This window comes from Physeter macrocephalus, chromosome 2, assembly GCF_002837175.3.
Source record: "Physeter macrocephalus isolate SW-GA chromosome 2, ASM283717v5, whole genome shotgun sequence".
Taxonomy (NCBI): domain Eukaryota; kingdom Metazoa; phylum Chordata; class Mammalia; order Artiodactyla; family Physeteridae; genus Physeter; species Physeter macrocephalus.
Window position 1 is genome coordinate 22,507,537 of NC_041215.1, and position 24,560 is coordinate 22,532,096.

At 54.6% G+C, this 24,560-nt stretch overlaps 1 protein-coding gene across 10 annotated transcripts in view; it reads right to left on the minus strand.

The window, feature by feature from the left end:
* The window catches only part of DOT1L (DOT1 like histone lysine methyltransferase), a 57,990-nt gene extending 33,454 nt beyond the window's left edge, over positions 1–24,536 (minus strand). For 9 of the 10 annotated variants that reach the window (XM_055081582.1, XM_055081584.1, XM_055081575.1 and 6 more), the window contains exons 1-3: positions 24,384–24,536; positions 11,560–11,603; positions 2,342–2,416 (exon numbers count right to left, since the gene is read on the minus strand). In XM_055081582.1, the coding sequence (XP_054937557.1) occupies positions 2,342–2,416; positions 11,560–11,603; positions 24,384–24,464 (200 nt within the window). In that variant the 5' untranslated portion in view covers positions 24,465–24,536. Of the gene's footprint in view, positions 1–1,417; positions 1,833–2,341; positions 2,417–11,559; positions 11,604–24,383 lie in introns of those variants that run through there. The other variant, XM_055081586.1, reaches the window with a different exon arrangement.
* Positions 24,537–24,560: the final 24 nt, after the last annotated feature.

Below are 24,560 nucleotides of genomic sequence, written 5' to 3' on the forward strand. Positions count from 1 at the left end.
TCAGGACCTCCCCTCTCATGCCGACATCACTTCTGTTTACTACACCTGTTTTAAGTTTCTGACACTCTCACAGATATAAGCAGCCTGTGTTAGACACCTAACAAGGGAGTTGTCGGGAGTTTTTAAGAAGACTAGGTTCTCCCAAACACCAAGGGAATGAGTTTTCAACGGAATCCCCTAACCCAGGGGTACCCCCGGAGCGGTATCTGGGGCCATTTGTGGTTGTCACCACTGGCATTGAGAGATGGGGCGGGGGCTGCCTCGGATGGCCCCGCGGAGGATGACCTGCCCGACACCCACAGTGAGGGGCTGTGCCTGGTATCTGCGCTGCACAGGGGAGGGGCTGTCACTTGGGGGCTCGTCCAACACCCCCTACAGGCAGGGCAGCAAGACAGCTGCTCCCCAGTGAGACACCAGGACCCAGGGGAACCCAAGGACGCACACGGGGGTGCAGGGAGAACCCCCCGCAGCCCCTCCCCACCTGCATCTTCGAGACCCCCCGGCCCTCGACCCTGGCCCTGGAAGGGCTCTGGGAATTTAAGTGCACCTTCCTTCCTTCCTAACAGAAGTAAAAGAATTCAACTGGGACCTGTAACCATATGGCAAGTTCAGTTTCCTAGAATGGCAGCTGCAGCTGAAAAGCCAGAGATCTCGAGCAGGAAAGAGCAGGCGCGGCTGAAGCCTGTGAAACTCACACACAGACACACAGAGAGGGATACGCGGCTCCAACACGCTGGGAACAGGCTGACACGCCGCAACAAGGCAGGAAACCCACATTCCAGGGAAGCTAACCACGTGCACAGGCGCGAGGGGTCCAGCCCAGCACTGGGCCGTGGGGTCCCAGGGAGCATGGCCCAGCAGCCACCCGAGTGCAGTGTCTGTGAGTGACACGCCTGTCCCTGGCCCCAGGCACCCACTCTTCGAAATGGAAGGGTGGACGCGATGGCCAGTCCATCTCCAGCTCCTGTCTTCCTACGCGGGCCTCAGGGAGAAAACAACACACTAGTTCACAACCTCACTTCCCTGTGTTCTGACTTCTACACCTCCTTCAAAGCCTCTGGCGACACCCTGGAAGAGACCTTTTCCTGGGAGGATGAGCAACACGGAAGCTCAGGGGAACCTGGGCACCCTGATCCCTGCCGGGATCCACCCGACAGAGGAGCTCGGCCCTCTGTGCCGGCCCTGCTGTCACAGACCCTGAGGTCGCACGGATCTCTGGGGTGGGCGCCGTCAGACTGCCCCCTGCCCTCTCCCAGCCCCACGTCCTTCCAGTCTTTCCTCAACCAGCTGAACACGGAGGGAAGAACACCAAACCCCCACCTGCAAGCACCCCGCACCAAAAGCGCCTTTTAGCACCCCAGCTGCTCTAGGCCAGGCCCATGGCACTCAACCGTCATGAGATGTGAGCTGCACGAACCTCGAGACCATCATTCAAGGTCAGCGGCTACAGGCGCCCTCACCCCAGGGGCAGGAGGCGTCCTCATCAGGGGTCAGGACCCACGGATGCGCTGGCCACCCGAGCCCGTGCGGCCACCCGTGCCGACGCTGTGGGGGTCTGGCTGCTCTGGACGAGGGGCCAGCACAGGTGGCCTCTTGTCACAACAGCAAGTGCTGATGACTGAACGGGGAGGAGGGGAGGCAAAGGGGTGGGACCAGGGGCTGACTGAGGCTGGGAAGGCCGGCCAGGACCACAAGTCCTCCAAACGCGGAAGTGAGCCCACGTGAGCAGGCCTGGCAGCAGGGCCTGTGCGGGGCCTGAGGGTGCCTCGGGGCCGCGTTCTCTGCCACGAGCAGCTACCTAAGCCCGAGCCTGCATGCCACCTCGAGCCTGCCAAGGATGGAGACAGGCAGGAGCATTTCTCAAAGAAAAACAAAAAAAATTCCAGGCAGGCATTCCAGACATGGCCTCGCCCTTCCCCACCCACAGGACTCTCCTTGGAGACCCAGGATGTGGCTGTAGGAAACTGCTAGATGTGGCCAAAGCCAAGTGAGACCTTGACCAGAGCTGGGCAGGGACCAAGGCTCCCCAGGCCAGGCCGCTGGCGCTGGCAGCTGCCTGCCGTGAAGAGTGACTCCTAACTTGGGGTAGTTTCACACACACACCAATCCCAGTTGCTGCAACGTGCAGTTTCCAATTATGTCCTCACTCTGACAGCCTCTGCCAATATTGGATAAACATTTCCTACCAAAATAACTCAATGCTGGCTCTGAAAGGAAACTCTAAAAGGAACTTTCCCATCAGCCTGCAGCATCGAGGAAGATCTAATTATAGGCTGTGTCCACACACGCTGAGCCCGCTGAGTCCCAAGTGGAGACGCAGCCCAGGCAGAACCCGGCTTACCTTTTGGTGTCGTAGTCGATTAAAACATAATTCTCCATAGCAAGCTTGAGATCTGGGATTTCTTCACAGACCCACCTGAAACACAAAGAAAACTAGTATTAGTGCTCTATTTTTTACTCTCAACACTGTTCTTAAACACTGTTTACAAATACAAAAACAAAACACCCTGCTATCCAACTCAAAATGTGAAAGAGTGAAGGAAGGTGTTACTTCAAAACAAAAGCTGTGAAGTTTACAATGCCGTCATTACAATGATGCTGTCCTTATGAATTACAGAAGTATTACCTTGCTTCAAGTTCCAACAATATTGTCCATTGGGAGCTAAATGGACTCAATGTGTTACAGGGTCTAGGAAACCAAATCAGCTCAAATCAGGGAGCCTGAAAAGCAATGTATCCACCAGAAATGAAAGGCAACTATTATTTGAAGAATTAACTAATCCTAAGACAAACAACGGGGCTTCTTCAACAAACACACTGAAGGAATTCCCTGGTGGGCCAGGCCAGTGGTTAGCACTCAGAGCTTTCACTTCCAAGGGCCTGGGTTCAATGCCTGGTTGGGGAACTAAGATCCCAAAAAACAAAAACAAAAAAACACTGCAAGGGAAAAAAAGAGATGGGAGGGGGAACCTGCAGACTGCAAGACAAAAATATATCCACCAATCCCAAGGTGTAACCCTGATTGGATCCTGATACAATCTTGAGAAAAGTTGTGAAAGAGGAGTCATCACTACAGAACTTACAGAGAATAAAAGGAAAATAAGGGATATTATGAAAAACGGCATGTCAATAAACTCAACAACTTGGGAGAAATGAACAAATTCCCTGAAAGACACAAATTACCAAAACTGACAGAAGAAGAAACAGAACATTTGAATAGCCCTATACCTATTACAGAACGTGACTTCCTAATCAAATACCTCCCACAAAGAAACTCCAAGCCCAGGTAGCTTCGCTGGTGAATTCTATGAATCACTGGAGAAGTAACACTAATCCTTTTCAGCTTTAAGAGGCCAACGGTACCCTGACAGCAAAACCAGAGAAAGACAAAGCCTTGTAAAGATAAAGTCATCACGAGGAAGGAAATCTACAGACCAGTATCCCTCACAAAACACAGACACAAAAATCCTTTCGAAATATTAGTAAACTGAAGTCAGCAATATATCTTATTCAAGTAGAGTTTATCCCAGGAATGAAAAGTTGTTTAACATGCTAAAACTAGTCACTATAGGGACTTTCCGGGTGGTCCAGTAGTTAAGACTCTGCGCTTCCACTGCAGGGGGTACGGGTTCAATCCCAGGTTGGGAAACTAAGATCCCACGTGTCGTGTGGCACGGCCAAAATAAAAACAAAGACAAAAACAAACTAGTCACTGTAATTTACCTCATTAAGAGAATAAAAGAGAAAAAAAGTCATACGATCGCCTCAACAGATGCAGAAAACGTACACGATGAAATTCAATTCCTATTCACATAAAAACTTTCAGGAAACCAGAAATGGCAAGAGCCACCCTCCACCTGATGAAGGGCATGGGGTCGTGGTGGAGCTGCTGTCTCTCAGCAACAAGCCCGCTGCTGCCTGGGGCTCTGCCAGGAGGGGCACAAGGAGACCACAGGCCTGGAGAGGAAGGAGAGCCGGCTCTCTTGTGCCTGCCCGGGTCCCTGTGTCATCCAGCGAGACTGCCTCACCCAGCAGCAGGTAGTTTTCTCCATCGTGCAGACCCCAGGCCCCTCCAAACACACACACCGGCCCTAGCCACTGGTGGCCGGTGCTCCCACGTCAGGGGTCTGGCTCCCCTCCCTGTGAGACCCGCCCAAGATCACAGTCACCAGGGCAGCTGAACAGTGCTGGCTTCCGTGTGTCATCTCCCCCAGCCCCCGGCTCCCTCAGACCCAAGGGCCCCTAGAGTCACTGCCCCCATGGTCATCAGAGCCTCTCCACCTGGGCCTTCAGGGTGAGCGCCTTCACCGCTGGCGAGCTCTTGTCCAGCACACCTGCTTTCCCTTGGGAGGCCCCTAGCACAGAAGGCAAGGGCCCCCACAGCCAGCACCAAGCTGGCGGTGCGAATCTGCGCTCCCCAAGGATGGGATGGGCAGGGACCTTCAGCCTTCTACCACAGGTCCTGGACAGCACCACAAGGCAGGAAAAAGGAATGCACAGCATAAAGGCCAGGAAGGAAGATGCAAAACTGTCCCTACTCACACACACGACTCAATACAGAGACCATCCTAAGGAATTTACAGAGGACCTACCAGAACTCATACGAATTCAGTAAGATCACAGGACAAAGGTCAACTATATTTATAAATACCAGCAACAAAGAATTTTAAAAAGGAACAATTTTTTTAAAAAAATAAGTTTATTTATTTATTTTTGGCTGTGTTGGGTCTTCATTGCTGCACGCAGGCTTTCTCCTAGTTGCAGTGAGCGGGGGCTACTCTTTGTTGCGGTGCACGGGCTTTTCATTGCAGTGGCTTCTCTTGTTGCGGAGCACGGGCTCTAGGCACGTGGGCTTCAGTAGTTGTGGCAGGCGGACTCTGTAGTTGTGGCTCGCAGGCTCTAGAGCGCAGCAGACTCAGTAGTTGCGGCGCACGGGCTTAGCTGCTCCGCGGCATGTGGGATCTTCCCGGACCAGGGCTCGAACCTGTGTCCCCTGCATTGCCAGGAGGATTCTTAACCACTGCGCCAGCAGGGAAGCCCAAGGGAACAATTTTATATGTTACTTAAAATAACATTAAAACGTGGACTTCCCTGGTGGCCCAGTGGTTAAAAACCCACCTGCCGGGCTTCCCTGGTGGCGCAGTGGTTGAGTCTGCCTGCCGATGCGGGGGACGCGGGTTCGTGCCCTGGTCGGGAAGATCCCACATGCCGCAGAGCAGCTAGGCCATGTTATTCCCCTTTTGAAAATAGGAAACCTGAGGCAGAGATGCTAAATAACTTGCCTCTAAGAGCATAAGCAAAAATTCTGCAGAAATCACTGTCTCTGTGGTAAGGATGATGCTGAAACATGTGTTACTTAACCACAGGTACCTTATTTGGACTTGTAGAAGAAATTGCTTCTCACTTTTGTACCAAATAATCCTCGTACTTATTCTAAAGAAATGATAAATTTTTAAAAATTAATTTTTATTGGAGTATAGTTGATTTACAATGTTGTGTTAGTTTCTGCTGTAAAGCAAAGTAAATCAGTTATACATATACATATATCCATGCTTTCTTGTGGAATCTAAAAACATGGTACAGGACTTCCCTGGTGGCACAGTGGTTAAGAATTCACCTGTCAATGCAGGGGACATGGGTTCGAGCCCTCGTCTGGGAAGATCCCACATGCCGTGGAGCAACTAAGCCTGTGTGCTGCAACTACTGAAGATCCCACATGCTACGGAGCAACTAAGCCTGTGCACCACAACTACTGAAGCTCACGCGCCCTAGAGCCTGCGTTCCGCAACTACTGAGCCTGCGAGCCACAACTACTGAAGCCCGCGCACCTAGAGTCCGTGCTCCACAAAAAGAGAAGCCACCGCAAATGAGAAGCCCCCATGCCGCAGTGAAGAGTAGCCCCTGCTCGCCACAACTAGCGATAGCCTGCGTGCAGCAATGTAGACCCAACGAAGCCAAAAATAAATAAATAAATAAATAAATAAAAACAAAAACAAAAAAAACAACATTGAAACGTAAATACTTAGGGATTATCTTAATGAAAAAATTTTCAAGACCTCTACGTTGAAAACAACAAAACATCACTGAGAAAAATTAAAGACAACATAATAGTAAATATAAAAACAAACAATGCTCATGGAATACAAGACTAAATATTGTTAAATCTCCTCCTCAAACTGAACTGCAAAATATTTCCTATAAAAAAGTCCAGTAGGCTTTCTTCTGAGTAACAGACAAGCTGATTCTCAAACTGACATAAAAAGGCAGAGAATCTAGAATAGCCAAAATAGTCTTCAAAAATAACAGCACTGTTGCAAGATTCACACTGCCTTAATTTGAGACTTAATGTAAAGCTACCGTAACCAAGAGTGTGGTATTGGCAGAGAGGTGAACAAACAGATCAATGGTACAGGACATGGAATCCACAGATAGACTAAATTTTAACAGCTGATTTTTGACAAAAGCACCAAGGCAATTTGATGGGGACAGGAACATCTTTTCAACAAATGAGACCAGAACGATCGAATGTTGAATGGAAAAAAAAATTTGACCCCCATAAACACAAACCCTCATCAGACATAAACAAAGATTAATTCACAATCGATATTAAACCTGGATGTAAAGGCTAAAACCACAGAGCTTCCTGAAGAAAACAGGAGAATAACTGCATGACTCTGCAGGCAAAGATTTCCTGGATATGACCCAGATGACCCACCATCAAAGAATAAATTGATAAGTTAAAAACTTCCACTCATCAAGATACCATTAAAGCTGCAATCAGCCACACTATGCATAATACGTTATCTCACTAGGCACTCAGTCGGAATATGTTAAGAATTCCTATAACTCAGTAAGAAGACAAACAACCCATTCTCAAAAAACAGCACAGAGCTTCCCTGGTGGTGCAGCGGTTAAGAATCTGTCTACCAATGTAGGGGACACAGGTTTGAGCCCTGGTCTAGGAAGATCCCACATGCCACGGAGCAACTAAGCCCGTGCGCCACAACTACTCAGCCTGTGCTCTAGAGCCCGCAAGCTACAACTACTGAAGCCCGCACGCCTAGAGCCCATGCTCCACAAGAGAGGCCACTACAACGAGAAGTCTGCGCACCGCAATGAAGAGCAGCCCCCACTCGCCGTAACTAGAGAAAGCCTGCGCGCAGCAACGAAGACCTAACACAGCCAAAAATAAAAATTAACTAATTAATTAATTAAAAATAAAAACAAAAACAAAAAACAGCACAAACTCTTCTCCAGGGGAAAAACCAGAGCTCTCTGGAGCAGTGGCCGACTCTTGGGCTGGGACACAGCAAATTCAAGATGACTCTGGAGCATCTGGCAGCTCCAGAAAGTGAGGATGTGCTCAGAGTGGGCGGGGCCAAGTCAAAGGGACTGGGCACAAACCCAAAGAGCCCCCCAGGCCAGCACAGGAACAGCCTGAGGAGCAAAACAAGTAATGCAGCAGCGGGGTATGACCCACAGAATGAAGTCAATGCCTGCGGAGGAACAGCCCTTCCTCACAGAAGAGTTCCAATTAATAAATGGGGGGAGAATGACGGAAACAGAAAAGCACCTTTTGGGACTTCCCTGGCGGTCCAGTGGTTAAGACTCTGCGCTGCCCCTGAAGGGGGCATGGGTTCAGACTACAATCCCGCATGCCACGCAGCACGCCCCCCCCCCCAAAAAAGCATCTTTCAAATGCCCCAGTAACTAGTCCTTGCAGGTGAGACCCACCTCTGGATGCTAAAATCAGAAGCAAAAGTCCAAGAAGAAACAGGATATCTGCACAGCCTCCAAGTGTTGGGTTGGCCAAAAGGTTCGTTCAGAAACCCGAATGAACCTTTTGGCCAACCCAATATTTCCCCCACGATTTTCATTAATTAAAAAGGGGAAAACAGTAACTTTACACTGGAGAAATCTGGAAGACACCAACTCAACCACGTGATCCAAGTTAATGTCATCATGGCAAGACATGTGGATGCCACATGCCTCTTGCTGTACTCAGAGCTCTTACCAGGAACACTTTTTTGTCAAATGCTTTTTCTGCACCCATTCCATACTATTTGGAAGCAGACCACACGTGACGTTTTCATCCATAAATATTTCAGTATTTAACTGTGATAATTACAGCTTTTTTTTTTTTAAACATAAGTGGATGCCACTGTCACACCTAGGGAAAATAACACCAGGAATAGTAGAGAATTCCTCAAACTCATAGTGGGCATCTGTGAAGAACCTACAGCTAACATCACCTCAGTGGTGGAAGACTAAATCTTTCCCACCAGGATCAGGGAAAAGGCAAGAATACCAGATTTCACCACTTCATTGCAAAACAGTCTTGAAGGTCCAAGGCAATTCAATAAGGTCCAGAAAAAGAAATGAAATCATGAAGCCTGTAAAGGAAGAAGTAATGCTGTCCCCACTTACAGGTGATACAATTATTTCCACAGCAAGTCCCAGGAAATCTATAAAACTACCACTAGGATTGATGAATTAAGCACAAGGTCATGGTTAATACACAAAAATCAACAGTATTTTTACCCACTAGCAGAAGGCAAATAGAACATAAAATTTAACACACAATCCCACTTATGGTAGTGCCAAAAGCATGAATGAGCTAAGAATAAACCTAACAAAAGGTTGTCCAAGACCTCCACACTGCAATGCCAGAGCTGCCAAGAGAAATGTTGAAAGACCTAAGTAAGTGCACAGGTATACCATGTTCATGGATTGGAAGACTCAACAGTGATGGCAAATCTCTCCAAGATGACCTACAGATTCAATTCCTAACTAAACTGTGCAAAAATCAACAAGCTGATTCTAACATTTACATGGAAATGCAAAGGAGATGGAATAACCAAAGCAACATTTCAAAAGAAGAACAAAGATAGAGGATTGACTCTGATTCCAAAGCTTACCATAAAGCTGTGGTAATCAAGGTTTTGTACTGCCCAAAGGAGACAGCCATGGATCAGCGGCACAGAACAGAGTCTAGAAATAAACCACCTGGTACACTGTCAACTGATCCTTCACAAGGGTGACAAGGAAATTCCACAGAGAAAGGACAGTTTCATCAACAAATGCTGCTGGAACTACTGGACGTCTGGCATGCAAAACAATAAACTTGAGCCCATACTTTGCACCACATGTAAAAATTTATTCAAAATGGATGAAAAGATGTAAATGTAAAACCCAAACTATAAAACTTCCAGAAAACATAGGAGAAAATCTTTGTGACCTTAAGTTAGGCAAACACGTCTTAGCATGCAAAAAACCCACAAACTATAAAAAAAAAAGGTGATAAACTGGACTTCTATCAAAATTTAAGATATCTGCTTTTTAAAAGACAATGTCATGAGCATGAAGAGACAAGCCACAGACCAGAAAAAAACAAACCTGATAAAGGATAAATCACAATGATAAAGAATGCTCAAAATTCAATAATTAAAAAACAACCAGTTTTTAAAACCAGGCAAAAGATGAACGTCATCAATTATTAGGAAAACTCTCATTAAAACCGCAATGATACCACCACACGACTCGAACAGGACCAGCAAAAACAACCCAGTGAACATCACCTGCCAACAACGGGAGCCACGGGAGCGGTCCTGCACTGCTGCCTGCAGCGTCAAGTGGGGCGGCCCCTTTGGAAAACACCTTGGCAGCCTGTCTTCAAGCACAACCCAGCAATCCCACTCCCGGGTATTTACGAAGAAGGAAGGGAGATGTGTCCACACAAAAACCTCTGCGGGATGCTTACAACAGCTTCATTTACAATTGCCGAAAATCGAGATCCACCCAAACATGTCTGTTATCTGGTAAACGAATGAGCAAACTGTGGTCCATCCTGCAATGATGCACTCCTCACGAATAAAAAGGAAAAACTATTGTTACATTTTTTAAAAATGTAAAATTCTAGAAAATGCAAAGTAATCCACAGCGGCAGAAAGCAGGTTGGGCTGCCCGGGACAGAAGGGAGGGAGAGGTGGCCGAGAGAGGGCACAGGGAAACACGGGGTGACTCCTCTGTACACTGGTACATGGGTACACCCACGCATCCACGTCGGCCACTGTACACTTTCCACACGTGCAGTCTCCTGCACTTCAACCACACCTTGACTGTGTCATAATAAACCCTAACACGGAAAAGAGGAAAGTGGATGGAGGTACAGGTGAAACAAAAGCAGCTGAGAGTCAGCGAGTGCTGGGCTGGGTGGCTCATCACACCCACTGCCTACCTCTGGGCATGTCGGAAATCCTCCAGGATAAAAAGTAAAATAAGAGGAAAAACACAATAGGTAACTACTGTCTTTGCCAGTGAACAGAACCCACCTTCGGGGACACGAGGGAAGGAGGTGAAGTCGCCTGTGAGATGAGGAGCAGGCCTGAGGCTGGCAGGCACCACCAACCCGGGAGAGGACCAGGCCTGGCTGGACAACTGCAAACCCAGTCCTGACACCCCGCACTGCAGGGACACCCCCTCCCTGCAGAAAGGAAGCAGGTGGGGAGGCCGACCCGCCCCCAGAGCTCGCTCAGCTCCGGGGAGTGGGTGAGAACCCAGGCTGGCCGACTCAGCGCACCCCGCCTAATCACACAGCCCCACTTCCTAACCAGCAGTCTTTAAAAAAAATAAACCATTATTTTTATGATAGATTACACCATTAACAACAAAAAAAAGTAGATCCCAAATTCTCAGCACCACCCCTGGACAAGCCCACCCTGCGAGACTCACACCCATGATTTCACTCAGTCTTCCAGACAATCCCGCGGGAGGCCCTGCTCAGTCCCAAGAGCAGAGAAAACAATCTCAGGGAGTCTGAGGCCACTCAGCCACCAGGGGCAGGACGGGGCCTCACATCACAGCCCAGACCCCCATCCTGACTCCTGCTTGGGGCACTGCCAGCCCGTCCGCCCCAGGTTCCAGTGGATATAATGGCGTGTGCTACACAGCTAAGGATTTTAAGGAACAATGCAGCGAGATGCCAGGGCCATGGTCACACACGTGGAGCATCTAAAGCCAAGAGCGGTCGCAGGATTCCGCACATGGGCCCCCGAGGGCACTTTGGAGGCCATCGCGGACCCTCAGGTCCCACGCGAGGAGACAGCCCACTAGAAACACAGCAGGCAGCCCTCCTCCCAGATCTCGCCCGGGTCAGCCTCCTGGGCACCCGGCCTCCTCTGCACAGCACAGGGCAGGTTCACAGAGGGAAGAGCAGCCCAAACCCAAAGGTCACACCAAACCCCACGGGAGAAGACTAAAGCAAGGTGATGAGATGAAAGGGGAGGAGGTCCCTCGGGAAGCTGGCCACTCAGGATTTCCAGCCTCTTCCACAGGAAGCCAGCTCACGAAGCACCAAGACCTGTCCTGGGTCACACTCAGAGGACTTGACCCCCTGACCCCACAGTCCCGCTTCCCAAGCCTCCTCGATGCTGACGATGCTGACGCAGATCAGCATGGAGGAATGGGGGAGCGCACAGCTGGGGGGCTGCTGGGAACTCAGGACTGGCCCACCCCGAGGCCCCGCCCCCGAGGCCCCGCCCCAGCAGGTGCCACACTCACCGGATGGTCTCGATGATTTCATGAGCAGCATCGTGGTGTTTGTCCTGAAAGACAATGGGACAGGGTTTAGAGCCGTCCCTCCACCGTCTGGTGATGGTGGCGACCAATGGAGGCGGGTGCTGCCGCCCCCAGGACTCCCCGCCTCATTTCCCGACCCGCGGGACCTACCAGAGAGCCCTACCCACAGCGCTGGGGCCATGTCCTGCCACGTGGGACACGCTGGCTTCGGGAGCGCCTGTTCCTGCAGTGCCCTGCCGCCCAGCGGGCTGCGGGGAAGGGACCGGGACGGAGTCTAAGCCCCCGACCCTCCTTCCCCAGGACTTCCCCCAGGCACTCCTGCAGCCTGGAAGCCACAGGCCTGGCTCTGAGTCCCTGAACCGCTGCAGGCCTCGGTTTCCATCTGTAAAATGGGGAAACACCAGTCGTGCAACCACCGGGAGAAGGCAAGCAGCGGTCCTCCCTCCCAGCCACAGCGGTGTTCTCCTGGCCCCACTGTGCCCGGCAGGCTGGCCTCGCCGCTATCCCCAAGGAGCACGTCGGGGGTCGCTCTGGCCTTTCGCCGGGGTCTTGGCGGCCAGCTAACCCAAGACCGCGCAGAAACCAAGCGAGGACGACGCGTCGTGTGGACGGTCTATAACTCTAGACTGCATCTCTGCCCCGCCAGTGAAGGTTTCTATCGCGGTGAGGAGGGGCCTCAAAGAGGATGCACAGCTAGAGGAGGGGCTGCGAAGAGCATGGGCTGAAGCCGGAGGTGAGATGGTCAGGCCCAAAGCTGCCAGCCCTGCCCTGGGACAGCGACTGCACCTCTCAGCCCAGGCCACCATTTCCACGCTTCACAGTGGAGGACGGCAACGCGGGCAGAGCCCCTGCGGGCCAGGGCACGGACGCCCAGAAGGTCCCAGGGCAGGGCCCCCCATGGCGCAGCATTCCTAACAGGTCAAACAACTCCAGAAACACCCTTTGTGTCCTAAGCCTCATCTTGGCAACAGCAGCCCTACCAAGATATAATTCACACAAAATGGGCCCCCGCTTTAAGTATACAGTTCAGTGGATTTTAATACATTCAGAGCTGTGCAACCATCACCTCTATCTAGTTCCAGAACATCCCATCACCCCATTAGCAGACGTGCCCCAATCCCCTCCCCAGCCCCTGGCAACACTAATCCACTCTCTGTTTCTGTGGATTTGCCAGTTCTGGACGTTTGTAAATAGAATTACGATATGTGACCCTTTGCCCAGAGTCTTATTTTTTAAGGCAAAGGAAAAAAACCAATCTTCTATCGTTCTTAATAACATCCTCCAACTTACCAAGGATGGAGCAGTAAATATCCACTGAACTCATATTACTTAGACAAGGCCAGGGGCGGGAGATGGAGCACGTGCGGTCCAGCACAGGACAGCCCTGCAAACTAGTGGTTCCCGAAATGGGGGAACCGACCCGCAGCATCAGCACGACTGCTGACCCAGAAACCCTTGGGAAGAACCACTGATCGGCCCCAAGGCCTCCTGGCAAACCTCAGAAAACAGTGAGGACAGTTGGGTTTGGAAAACAGTCTGGCAGCTCCTCAAAGGTTAAACGGTTAGCAAATGACCCAGCAATTCCTCTCCTGGTGTCTGCCCAAGAGAAATGAGAACATGTGTCCACACAAAACACTGAACATTGGGCTTCCCTGGTGGCTGGTGGCGCAGTGGTTAAGAATCCACCTGCCAATGCAGGGGACACAGGTTCAAGCCCTGGTCCGGGAAGATCCTACATGCCGCGGAGCAACGAAGCCCGTGCGCCACAACTACTGAGCCTGCGTGCTGCAACTACTGAAGCCCACGTGCCTAGAGCCTGTGCTCCGCAACAAGAGAAGCCACCGCAATGAGAAGCCCGCGCGCTGCAAGAAAGAATAGACCCCACTCATCACAACTAGAGAAAGCCCCTGCGTAGCAACGAAGACCCAACGCGGCCAAAAAAAAAAAAAAACCACACACAAAAAACCCCTGAACATTATTAATGTTCACAGAGGCGTGATTCACAACCGCCAAAAGGAGGAAACCACCCAAATGTCCATCAACAGATGAACGAATAAACAAATGTGTCCCTCCACACACTGAAATATTATCCATCCGTGAAAAAGAGAGAAGCCCCGCCACTCGCTACCACGTGGACGGACCCTGAGAACACGACGCTCAGTGAGAGAAGCCAGACACAGGAGGACACACAGGGTGTGACTCCATTGATGGGAAGCGTCCAGAACAGGCTGATCCACAGACACAGACAGTGGATTCCTGGTTGTCAGGGGCTGGGGAGGGGGATGGGAGGGACGCTAATGGGGATGGGGCTTCCTCTTGGGGTGATGGAATGTTCTAAAATTGGTAGTAGTGACAACTGCACTCAATGAATACACTACAAAGCAGGGAACGGCATGCTTTCGGTGGATGAGGTGAAGAGTGTGGGAATTACATCTCAAAACAGCTATCAACAACAACAATGACAACAGGGAATTCTCTGGTGGCCCAGTGGTTGGGACTCTGTGCTTTCACTGCCAAGGGCCCAGGTTTAATCCCTGGTTGGGGAACTAAGATCCCACATGCTGCACGGTGCGGCGAAAGCAAACAAAAAACCACAACAAAATCTGCAGGAGGAGGGCTTCCCTGGTGGCGCAGTGGTGGAGAATCTGCCTGCTAATGCAGGGGACACGGGTTCTAGCCCCGGTCCGGGAGGATCCCACATGCCGCGGAGCAACTAGGCCCGTGCGCCACAACTACTGAGCCTGCGCGTCCGGAGCCTGTGCTCCGCAACGAGAGAGGCCGCGATAGTGAGAGGCCCGCGCACCGCGATGAAGAGTGGCCCCCGCTCGCCGCAACTAGAGAAAGCCCTCGCACAGAAACGAAGACCCAACACAGCCAAAAATAAATTAAGAAAAAAAATCTACAGGAGGAAACGCGCGGTATCGTTAGAAGCACCCCCGCCTCAGTTGGAAGATACTGAGCATCTCAGACACTCACACGGCCAACAGACTCTGTTCCTGCTCCACAACATTCAGTGAGTCCACACAGACAGTCCTGGCAGCCCTGAATTCCCTGGGCTCCTGCACCCACTGAAAGCAGAGAAGACGCCAAGCTGTCCCGCAGGGTCTGCTCAGAGACAAACGCACACAGCACAGTGTACAAGGCGCTGAGATAGTCACAGGATGAGGAGGAGGGTCTAGAACTTTCCACCAACGCTGTCTCAAGTCACACTCCTCCTGAGGTGAGCCGGCCCCCGCGCACCGAGGAGCCTCAGCAGCCCTGCGGGGCCCACGTGCAGAGGAGCCATGGGAGGGGCCTCCTGGAAGCCAGGCATCCCGCCCGGTCCAAGCCCCTTCTGCAGCCTCCTGAAGGACCCTCAGCCAGAATCCCCTGGCCCGCCTGCTCTGAATCCCTGCCCTCAGAAACCACGGGAGGTCATCAGTGTGCGTCGTCACAAGCTGCTAAATTCATGTCTGCATTTAGGCCGATACACTACCCTGCGAGCACGGCCCGTGAGAACAAGTCTTAGAGCCACAGGAGGACGTGACAGTACCCAGGAGAGTCTCATTCCGGTCACCACCGTGGAGTTACAAAACAGGGTGCGCGCTCTGAAAGGACCCCGTGAGCACACGCGTGTGCCTGAGTGTGAGCCGCATGGCAGCCCCATGCCGGCTCGGACTGCGCTCCCTCCCTCGGCCCCGCCAGGAGGCTGGACGCACCCCAGAGACGCTCCTCCTGCAGAGGCGGCAGGGGCCCTCGCGGCGCGTGGGCCGCAGCCCTGGCTGAGCCACCGCGTCTCAGACCGAATCACGCAGACCTGGGAAGACAGGGGCCTGGAATGTGAATGTGGTCTCATCTGTGATGAGATGAACTCGAGCTTTCCCAAGCTTTCAAACCAGAACGAAAGGAAGGAAACAGTTTATGACCTGCCTCCTACGATCTGAGGATGCTGCTCTAGGGACTGGTCAGCTTCCAACGACCGTCCTGAGTCGTATGATTTAAGATGCCCTGATCACCAATGATGATTCAGAAGCTCTCACAGCTTCTCGGCTGTGGCCTCTTCTTCTGCTTCACAGGCCCTCAGAACAGAGCGACGCCAGAAGCCGACCCAGAAAGGTCCGACTGAGAACAGCCCTGAGGAAGCCCGCGCCTAGGAGCACCCACACCTCCTCCCCCGGGGGAACCCTGGAACTCCGGGGTTTGAGGCCAGCCCTGGTCTCGCTGCACGGGACACCCGGCCTCCCCGTCCCAGCTACATCCCCGGGCCGGCGCTGGTTGCTCGCTGAGTCAGTGACTAACCCACGCTCTTCTCGCTAAAGGTGTCAGAGCCTCCGCAGGAAGCCGCGCAGAGGCTCAGTGGAATGCTGCTCACCACAGAGCCGGCGGCCTCACTCCGGGATCCTGGGAAAACAGCCGCAATAAGCACAACCGTTCCCGCCTGAAAAAGCACCCTCTGTGGAAGCCAGAGGCTGTCATCAGGCCTGAGCCGCCACCAAGCCCGTCCTGTCCGCTCCCCTCCCCTGCCCAGCTCAGGTGAGGGCGGGGGCCGCCCATGGGGCTGGGGAGTCTGGCTGTCCCACTCGGCAGGCCCCGTGCCTCCTCCTTGACCGTGAGGGCAGGTGTGGGAACAGGAACTCCACCCGGACGCCCACAGGTCTGGCTCTGCCCCTGCTTGTCCCCGGAGGCCCCGCGCCTGGCGTGAGGAGCCTGGACAGGAGGCCTCCTGGGTGCTGGCTGCCAGGGCACGGCCCACCCCTGAGCACGCAGGCTGGTTCACAGTGACAGGGGCATGACATCTGGAGACATCGTCCCTGGAGGACCCGGCGAGAGGCAGGGGGCAGAGACTGGGGAGGAGACAAGACGTGGACTCCGTCCTCCTCTTCCCACTTGTAGCAGGAAGATGCCAGGACCCAGGGGGCCTCCGAGGCAGGGGCATCACACCGGGACGAGCATCAGAATCCCTGGTCAGAGTGGAGTCCTGGGGCCCACCCTCAAAGTTTCAGAGTCAGCAGGTCTGGGCCCCAGGAACCCGCATTCCTAACCAGTTCCAGCTGGTGGGGAAGCTGCTGGCCCAGGGGCCCCGCTCAGAGAACCACCGGCCTGAAGCAAGCAGGGACCGACCACACTCTGTATCACTGTCTGCTGGGGGCAGAAGTGCCCAGGAGGGGCCGACGGGGAGCACCCTGGGCCTCTGCCCGCGGTCCCCACTCCCCAGCAGGCTGCAGGGGGCACTGCCTGCGGGCTGGGGGTCGCTGCCTTCTTCCCTGAGGCTCTGCACACCTCCGGAGACCTGGGGTGGGGGCCAAGGCAAGTGGGACAGAGCAGCCAGGATGTGACGCATGCACTGTTCCCCAAAGTGGAGAAGCACAGCGGGAAGAGTCAAAGGCAGGGGAGATGGAACACGGCGGGAGATCTGCCGGCTGTCTGTCTGCCTCTCTCAGTGGCAGGGCTTTGAGAGCAGAGATCTGGCTGGAGGCGTGGAAAATCCACAGAAGGCTCTCAGTCTGGGAGGAAAGCCAGGCGGGTGATCAGAGGGCCCCGAGGCCCAGAGAAGGCGCTCAGCCTCACCTCTCAGCCTGCGGCCCCGCTGGGGAGCACCCACTCGCCAGGGAGAGGGAGCAGGGGGTGAAGGGGGAGGCGGAGGGCCAGCGCCTGCGGTAGGCCTGAGTATTCAAGAAGCAAACAGGTTTTCACTTGAAAATGAGTGCATTTCACACGGCGGGGGAGGGGGGGTGGCAGAGAGACTGGCTGTGGAGCATCACACGGGTCTCGTCCACAATCAGCCCCGGATGTCCGCAGGCCCCCAGCAAGGGGGTGCTGCCTGGCCCAATACCGTACCTGAGGACAAGCCAGGCCAAAGATGCGAACCGCCTGGTAAAGCGATGCAAAGGAGAGAGCCAGGAAGGAGGCTCTCCTCCCACCGCCGACCCGGCCCTCTCCCCGCAGGGCCAGGCGACAAACCAGGCTGGTCTCAGGACCCAGCCGCATCGCAAAACCCTGCCCGCGAGACCGGCACTGCAAGGAACAGTCAACATGGGAAAACAGGAAGGAGCTGCCGGGACCCCATGAGGCCAAAGTCCAGCTGGAGGAGGAAGCGAGAAGAGGGAGTGGGCCCGTGGCTCCCGGGCCACGGACACGGTGCAGGACACGGTGGGCCCGTGGCCCTGACCCAGGCGGGTGGGACCCGCTGTGTACACAGGGGCCCCGACGACCAGGGTCCAGGGAAGGAGCCCTCACGAGGGAGAGGGGTCTAGAGCCTCACTGTGCCCACAGCGGCCCCTGGCCACCTGGACGAGGGGCAATGGTGCACGCTGGGCCACTCCAGTGGCGTGTGCTGTGAGCACGAGATGCATGCAGATTTCTAAGACAGAGCGCGTGCGCACACACACACACACACGAAGTAAAATTGCCCTTTACTAATTTTTAAAACGACACGCTGAGAACGTAGTATTTGGGCTATACTCGGTTATGTACAACGCTATGAAAACCTACCTCACCTCCTCCTTCTGACTCGTCACATGGCTCCCAGGAGGGCACGCGTGTGGCTCGTGTGCCCCCTCACCTACTGCCGCACCTGCGGGAGGTTTCCAGACCTGACCCTGAGCCTGAGCTCCACGCCTGGGTCCGCAGCTCACGGAAGCCAGTCTGCGCGGAGCCAGGACCGGCCGGGACGCCCTGCTGTCCGGGCTGCCGTCCTTCTGCAGGACGGGCATGGGTGTGTCCATAGGAGGACGGGGCGCCACGGTGGCTCCAGGGGTGACAAGACCATTTCAGTTGCTTCAATCCAAACTAGCCCACCTGTAACAGCCCAGGCCGCCCAGCCACCCAAGGAACCCCTGCAAGTGCTGAGCACCTGACGCTGGGGGTCCGCGTGGAGGGGCTGTCGTGCAGTGACTCCGGTGGGACGGGGGAACGCGACGACCAAAAGTTCACCACCAGAACTTTTCTTGCCCTCACCAAAGGAAATGCTTTACTGCCACAGAGCAGTCCGGCCTGAGGCCGAGGCCGAGGCCGAGGCCGAGGCCGTGACGGGAAGGGAGGGAAAGCCCAGGGATGGAGGAGGCCCTTCCGAGGGGGCACAGCTGGAGAAGGACTCGCCCGGGGCTCCCCAAGCGACAGGCGGCAACACGGCCTCCACCCCGCGGTCTCAAAGGCCAAGGCGAGCCGCGCCCCCAGCCTTCAACTGTCTCCCACTCCAGCAAGGGGTCCTGTGAGCACCGTATCAGTGCAACTGACATCGCCCCACCCCAGGACCAAGCCAAACGAACACCTCTCCAGGGGCCTCAAGACCCCACGACCTGGTCCACACACAAGGGAGCATCACTCAGCCACGCAAAGGGGTGAAGCCCTGACACTCACAACAACGTGGACGGACCCTGAGAACACGATGCTCAGGGAGAGAAGCCAGACACAGAAGGACACACAGGGTGTGATTCCATTGATGGGAAACGTCCAGAACAGGCAGATCCACAGACACAGAGAGTGGGTTCCTAGTGTCAGGGGCTGGGGCAGGGGACTGAGGGCCCTTTGCGCTGATGGAATGTTCTGGAATTAGAGGTGATGGTTGCACCGCTCTGTGAATATACTAAAAGCCACTAAATTGTACACTTCATATGGGTAAGTTCTGTGGTGTGTGAATGCTATCTTGACAAAGCTGTTATTTAAAAAGACACAAAACCTACAAGACCCAGCGCGGCTCCTCTTCCCCTTGTCCCGCCCCTTCACCTGGTGTCCGTCCCAGACCAGGTGTGGGCCCAGCGTGTCCTGCGGCCCCAGCACCTGCTCCCCAGTGGGAGCCTCACTCAGTCCGCAGGGTGAGCACAGAGCAGACGCCAGGGAGCCACCTGCAGCCCAGGGGAAACATGAGCCACCACCACCACGCGACGTGCAGATCCTTCCTGAGAGCTCCCTGCCCCGAGCCCCACGACTCCCGCCGTCCCCGTGGGCACCACCCCGTGGCAGCCCCCTGGAGCCCAGCACACAGCCTGCAAAACCCTTTCCCCACCTGGGAAAAGACGCATCAGGTTTTTAAGGGACAATCATTCTCAGAGGTAACCTCTCTCACACAGCGGCTGCCCGTGCACCTGGTGTGAGTCTAACGCGCTTTCAGGGCATCGGCCGCGCACCCCATGACTAAGTGAGGGGATTCAAACGGAAGCCCCTCAAGATATGAAGAGGCATCGTCATCCAAGGTCAATACTCAATGAAGCACACAGCCTCCGACCTCCCAACTGCAGCTCACGGGAACCTGTGACTCGGCAGCCCTGCCAGGCGCGTGGACAGGAAGAGGGCCCAGTCTGACACAGGGGCGCAGAGGAACAGAGCCCCGGGCCAGGTACTGCGACAGCAGCCATGTGTGGGGAGAGAGAATCTGGGAAGGAACGACAGAGGCGGGCGGTGAGGGAGGCACTACAGAGCCACGCGTGAGCTGCGGAGCACGGCGCACAGACACCCAACACGTCCTCTGTGAACACCCTTGGGACCGCTCAACGCCTTGGGCGCGGCAGGAGACCCGGCTGGTGGGAACAGCAGGGACAGCTTGAAGGGACAGAGAAGATGCCAAAGAGGCCTCCAGGCAGTGCCCTGAGTGGGAGGAAGAAAACAGGACTGTCATCCCACGGCCAGGGAGACAAGGCACACGCACTGGGGAAGAGCGCTGGACCATGAAAGGAGAACACAGTAGAAAGAAAGAGGGAGGAGAGGGGTTTCCTGGGAGACGTGCGCCGGGCCTGGGACCCAGGGACGCGCAGACACAGCCAGTCGCACCCTACAGGTCCCCGAATTCAAAAGGGACACCAAACACTCTGTATCTTGATTGTACCAATGCCAACGAAAACATTACATCGGTGCGTAGCTTTGTAAGATGCCACCATTGGGAGAAACTGAGTAAAGAAAACATGGGATGTCTCCGTCTTATTTCTGACGGCTGTGCAAGAATCTACGATAATCTCAAAATAAAAAGTTTAATTAAGGAAAAAAGGATGCAGTTCCTAGAGGTAGACTGGGGGCGGGTCCCCTGCAGCTCCACCACCTCCTGCCTAGTGAATATCCAAAGGGCTGGCCACCTCTGGCTCCTCCCACCAGGAAGAGAGTACACAGGCGGCATTTGGATGTTAGGGACCAAAGTACAAAAGCTAACAGCCACATACGGACGGAATACCAGGCTTTTCCGGTGATCCCTTCCTCTTTAAAGAGGCTACTTCACCCACAGAAAGCCGTCAAAGGGTTAACCTGCCTTCCACCTGAGCTCAGATTAGGCAGGACGCACACCAGCAGAGATCAAGTCAGAAAATATTTTCTGAGTCACAGGGAGGGATGGCTCACTCGGCCGCCCACTTCAGCTACTACTCACAGTCGAGTGAAGGGCACGACTGCTCAGCAGGCATTCATCAGAGACTCGTGGGCTCTCAGGAGGAAGCCAGAAGCAGGCGGGGACAGTCACGCTGGGGCCGCTCCACACCCACAGCCTCAGTGAGTCACGGAGGGGAAGGACCACTGCACGCCCTTGCAGGCTCCTGCCCAGCCATCAGGCAGCCGAAGATACCACCTGCTCCCTCCTGAGCTGAGACCCGGTTTTCCCACCAAAAGAAGGGCCATGCTGCTTTAGAAATGCTGCTGTGAGCTACAAGTGGATATCTGGGAACTCTCAGTCACAGAAGGAACAAAACTCGCCCTGCACCCCACCCTCCCATTTGTCAATTGCGCAAAAGCCCATTTTGGAGGCTGGACACTTCCGCGTGCGGACGGCTGTGGCTGTTTGTACTTCCTCCTGGGGGTGTCCCCTCCTCAGAGAAGCCACCCACACCTCCCCCAGGGCAAACATGGCAGCCCCACCCTCTGGGACCTCAGCTGGTCCCATACACGGGGCACTACACCTCGGCTGACCTTCTGTGTTCATAGATCACCTACCGTCCTTCGTTCATAAATTTCTTGAGAATAAGAATACTGTCTACTGTTCTCTGCGCCCCCTGGAACACTCAGTGTAAATATCTAGGAGGTGCTTGCAGAATGAATGAATCAATGAACAAACAAGCTCAGTCATTTCAAACGTGCGGTCACATGAGTAATCTGACCTTCTGAAAAGCTAAGCTTCTGGAAGGAGCCCATTTTCTTAATGTATTCAGCATCGAGTCATCACAAAATATGAACTCTTATAAAGTACCGCCCCCTCACTTCCCATGAGAAAGCAAAATTCCTCAGCGGGGAAATGGGAGGGTAGCAGACGTTACCCGCAAAGCTTTAGGAAGGCTGCGGCTCGCTGAGCACTTCACTAGGGCCCCTGACCGCCTGCCTGGTAGTGGGACAGACACACCAGGAACGGCTGCTGACCGCAGGAAGAGCGCCCGGCCAGGCAGGCAGCACACCCCGCACCCTGCCAAGCGAGGTCCGGCCAGCAAGGGAAAGACGCTCTCCAGTTCAGAACCGCCCACCGCTAGAAAGCCAGGTCCTGCCAGGGCCTGGACACATGAGGCCTTTCTTACAAGGGTTACAAATCTGTGGCCTTGCTCTGCCTCGAATAAAAGACGGTGATGGGGACAACGTGACCATCTCCAGATGAACTTTCATCTTCGTTTCAAGTGCCTGGGTGCTGGGTCACAGTGGATTTCTAAACTCTTCCAATACTCAAAAATACCAATTTCTAAGATGCAGAAGGCTTGTTAAACATACACTTAGCACAGACCCCAGTCCCACTCCTGAGTATTTTCTCAAGTGAGGTAAAAACCCAAGTTCCCATTGAAACCTGCCCTGGGATGTTTACAGCAGCTTTATTCCCGATCCCCTCAAAACTGGAAATATCCCACAAGTCCTGCCACCCGCAGGCGAATGGACAAATGGAAAATGGAATACAACACAGCAAGAAAAAGGGGTGACTTCTCATACCCGCAACAACAGGGATGACCGACTTCCCTGGTGGTCCAGTGGCTAAGACTCCGCGCTCCCAAAGCAGGGGGCCCGGGGTCCATCCCTGCTCGGGGAACTAGATCCCGCACACCGCAACTAAAAGATCCTGCACGCGGCGATGAAGATCCCATGTGCCACAACTAAGACCCAGCACAGCCAAGTAAATAACTAAATAAATAAATATTTAAAAAAAAAAAAAACAGGGATGAATCTCTGATAAGTTTTGCTGAGCCAAAGCAGTTAGAATCAAAAAGCTACAGACTGTTGTTCCGTTTATCTGACTTTCTGGAAAAGCCAAAACCTTAGGGACAGAGAGGAGATTAGTGGCCAAGAGGCTAGAAGCACGCTGGCGCCAAAGGGCAGCAAATGGGATGACGGGATTGCTCTGCCGCCTGATGGCGATCATCTGTCAAAACTCCTAGAACTGTGCACTACAAGTGAACTACGCTTCACGGCTACTAAGGATAAACAAATTATTACATTTTGAAAAATGCGCCGGCCAGCCAACCGGTACACGACAAGTGCAGTAAGAGGGGCGGGGGAGGCGAGGCAAGTGTATCAGCTGGAGTTCTGAAGGTTCTCCCCACTTTCAGTTTCCGTGCCCTGGGATGTCTCCCCGCCCTACTCACTGCTCAGGCAGCCCACCCGGGCCACCCGGAGCTACCCAACCGGAAAAGCCAGAGCCCGGGCTCAGCCGCGCCTCCGGGCGCAGGAAGAGCAAAAATAGAAAGCGCCGGTGCGCAGTGGCGGGCTGGAAACCCTCCGACCTCGGAGAACCGGGAGAACCGCGGCCCGGAGCCAACGTCGGCTCCCGGGCGGTCCCAGCGTCCCGACCCCGCCCCCGGCCGCGACACAGTTTCCACAAACTGACACACACGGAGCCCGCGCGAGGGGCGGGGCGCGCGGGCTACCCCGCCAGGTTCCCTGGAGGCCGGTCCCCAGCAAGCCGAGCGCGCGAATGAGCGCCCCAAAGGCGCCGGCCCACGGCGCCCGCTGCGCTTTCCCTCCCGAAGGTGGGCTGCAGGGCCCAAGCGTGGACCCTGGGACACGAACACGCGCACCACACCGCCACCGGGGACGAGAGGCCGGGCGCCCACCCGGCCGGGCACCCTGCATTTCTGGAATCATCGGGACGCCTGTGTAAATTTCCGTTCGGCCTGTCATTCTCCAAAGGCCACTCAAAATCAGGGGACAGAATGCCTCCTCTCCAAGGGTCCAGCCAGCCCACCCACTCAAATTAGGGGACAGAACGTCTCCTCTCCAAGCGTCCTGCCAGCCCTCCCACTCAAATTAGGGGACAGAACGCCTCCTCTCCAAGGGTCCTGTCAGCCCACCCACTCATGATCAGGGCACAGAACTCCTCCGTTCCAAGGGTCCTGCCAGCCCACCCACTCAAGATCAGGGAACAGAATGCCTCCTTTCCAAAAGTCCAGCCAGTCCTGCCACTCAAGATCAGAGGAACAAACTGCCTAACTAAAACAAAAACACAAAAAACTGGAAAGAGGGAGAAAAGAGTGTCCTCAAAAATAAAAAAGCTAAGCACGTTGACAGCGCCAAGAATAAACTACCAGGAAAAAGAAATCCTACATGTCATATCATAACGTACGGAAGGGCAAGCCCGCCGGCAGTCCAGGCCGGGGAGGACCGGGGTCCCCAGCCCGGCAGAGCCAACGGCAGCCCGGCTCGGGCGCCCCTCGGAAGCGCGGGGCCCCTGCGGCCGAGTCTGCGTCCCCGGCCGGCCCCGGCTCCCCGCTGTCCACCCTGCGCGCGGGGTCTGGAAACGGCCGCGGAGAACCACGGCGGGGCGGGAAGAAGGGTCCAAAGAGGGTCTGGGGACTCGAGTCGCTCCGTTTCTCGGTGGGCCTAGCGCGCGCCGTGGGGGAAGAGGGGCGGGGGTCCGGGGGGAGGGGACGGGCGGCACTCACGTAGACCGGCAGCGGCCACGGGTAGACGGCGGGCTCAGCCCCCACGGGCGACTTGAGCCTCAGCTCCAGCTTCTCCCCCATGTCTGCGCGCGCGGCCGCCGCACCATGCTAGTCGGGCGGTTGGGGGAGGGGCGGGGCGCCGCCGGCGGGGGCGGGGCAGGCGGGCGGGCGGGGGCG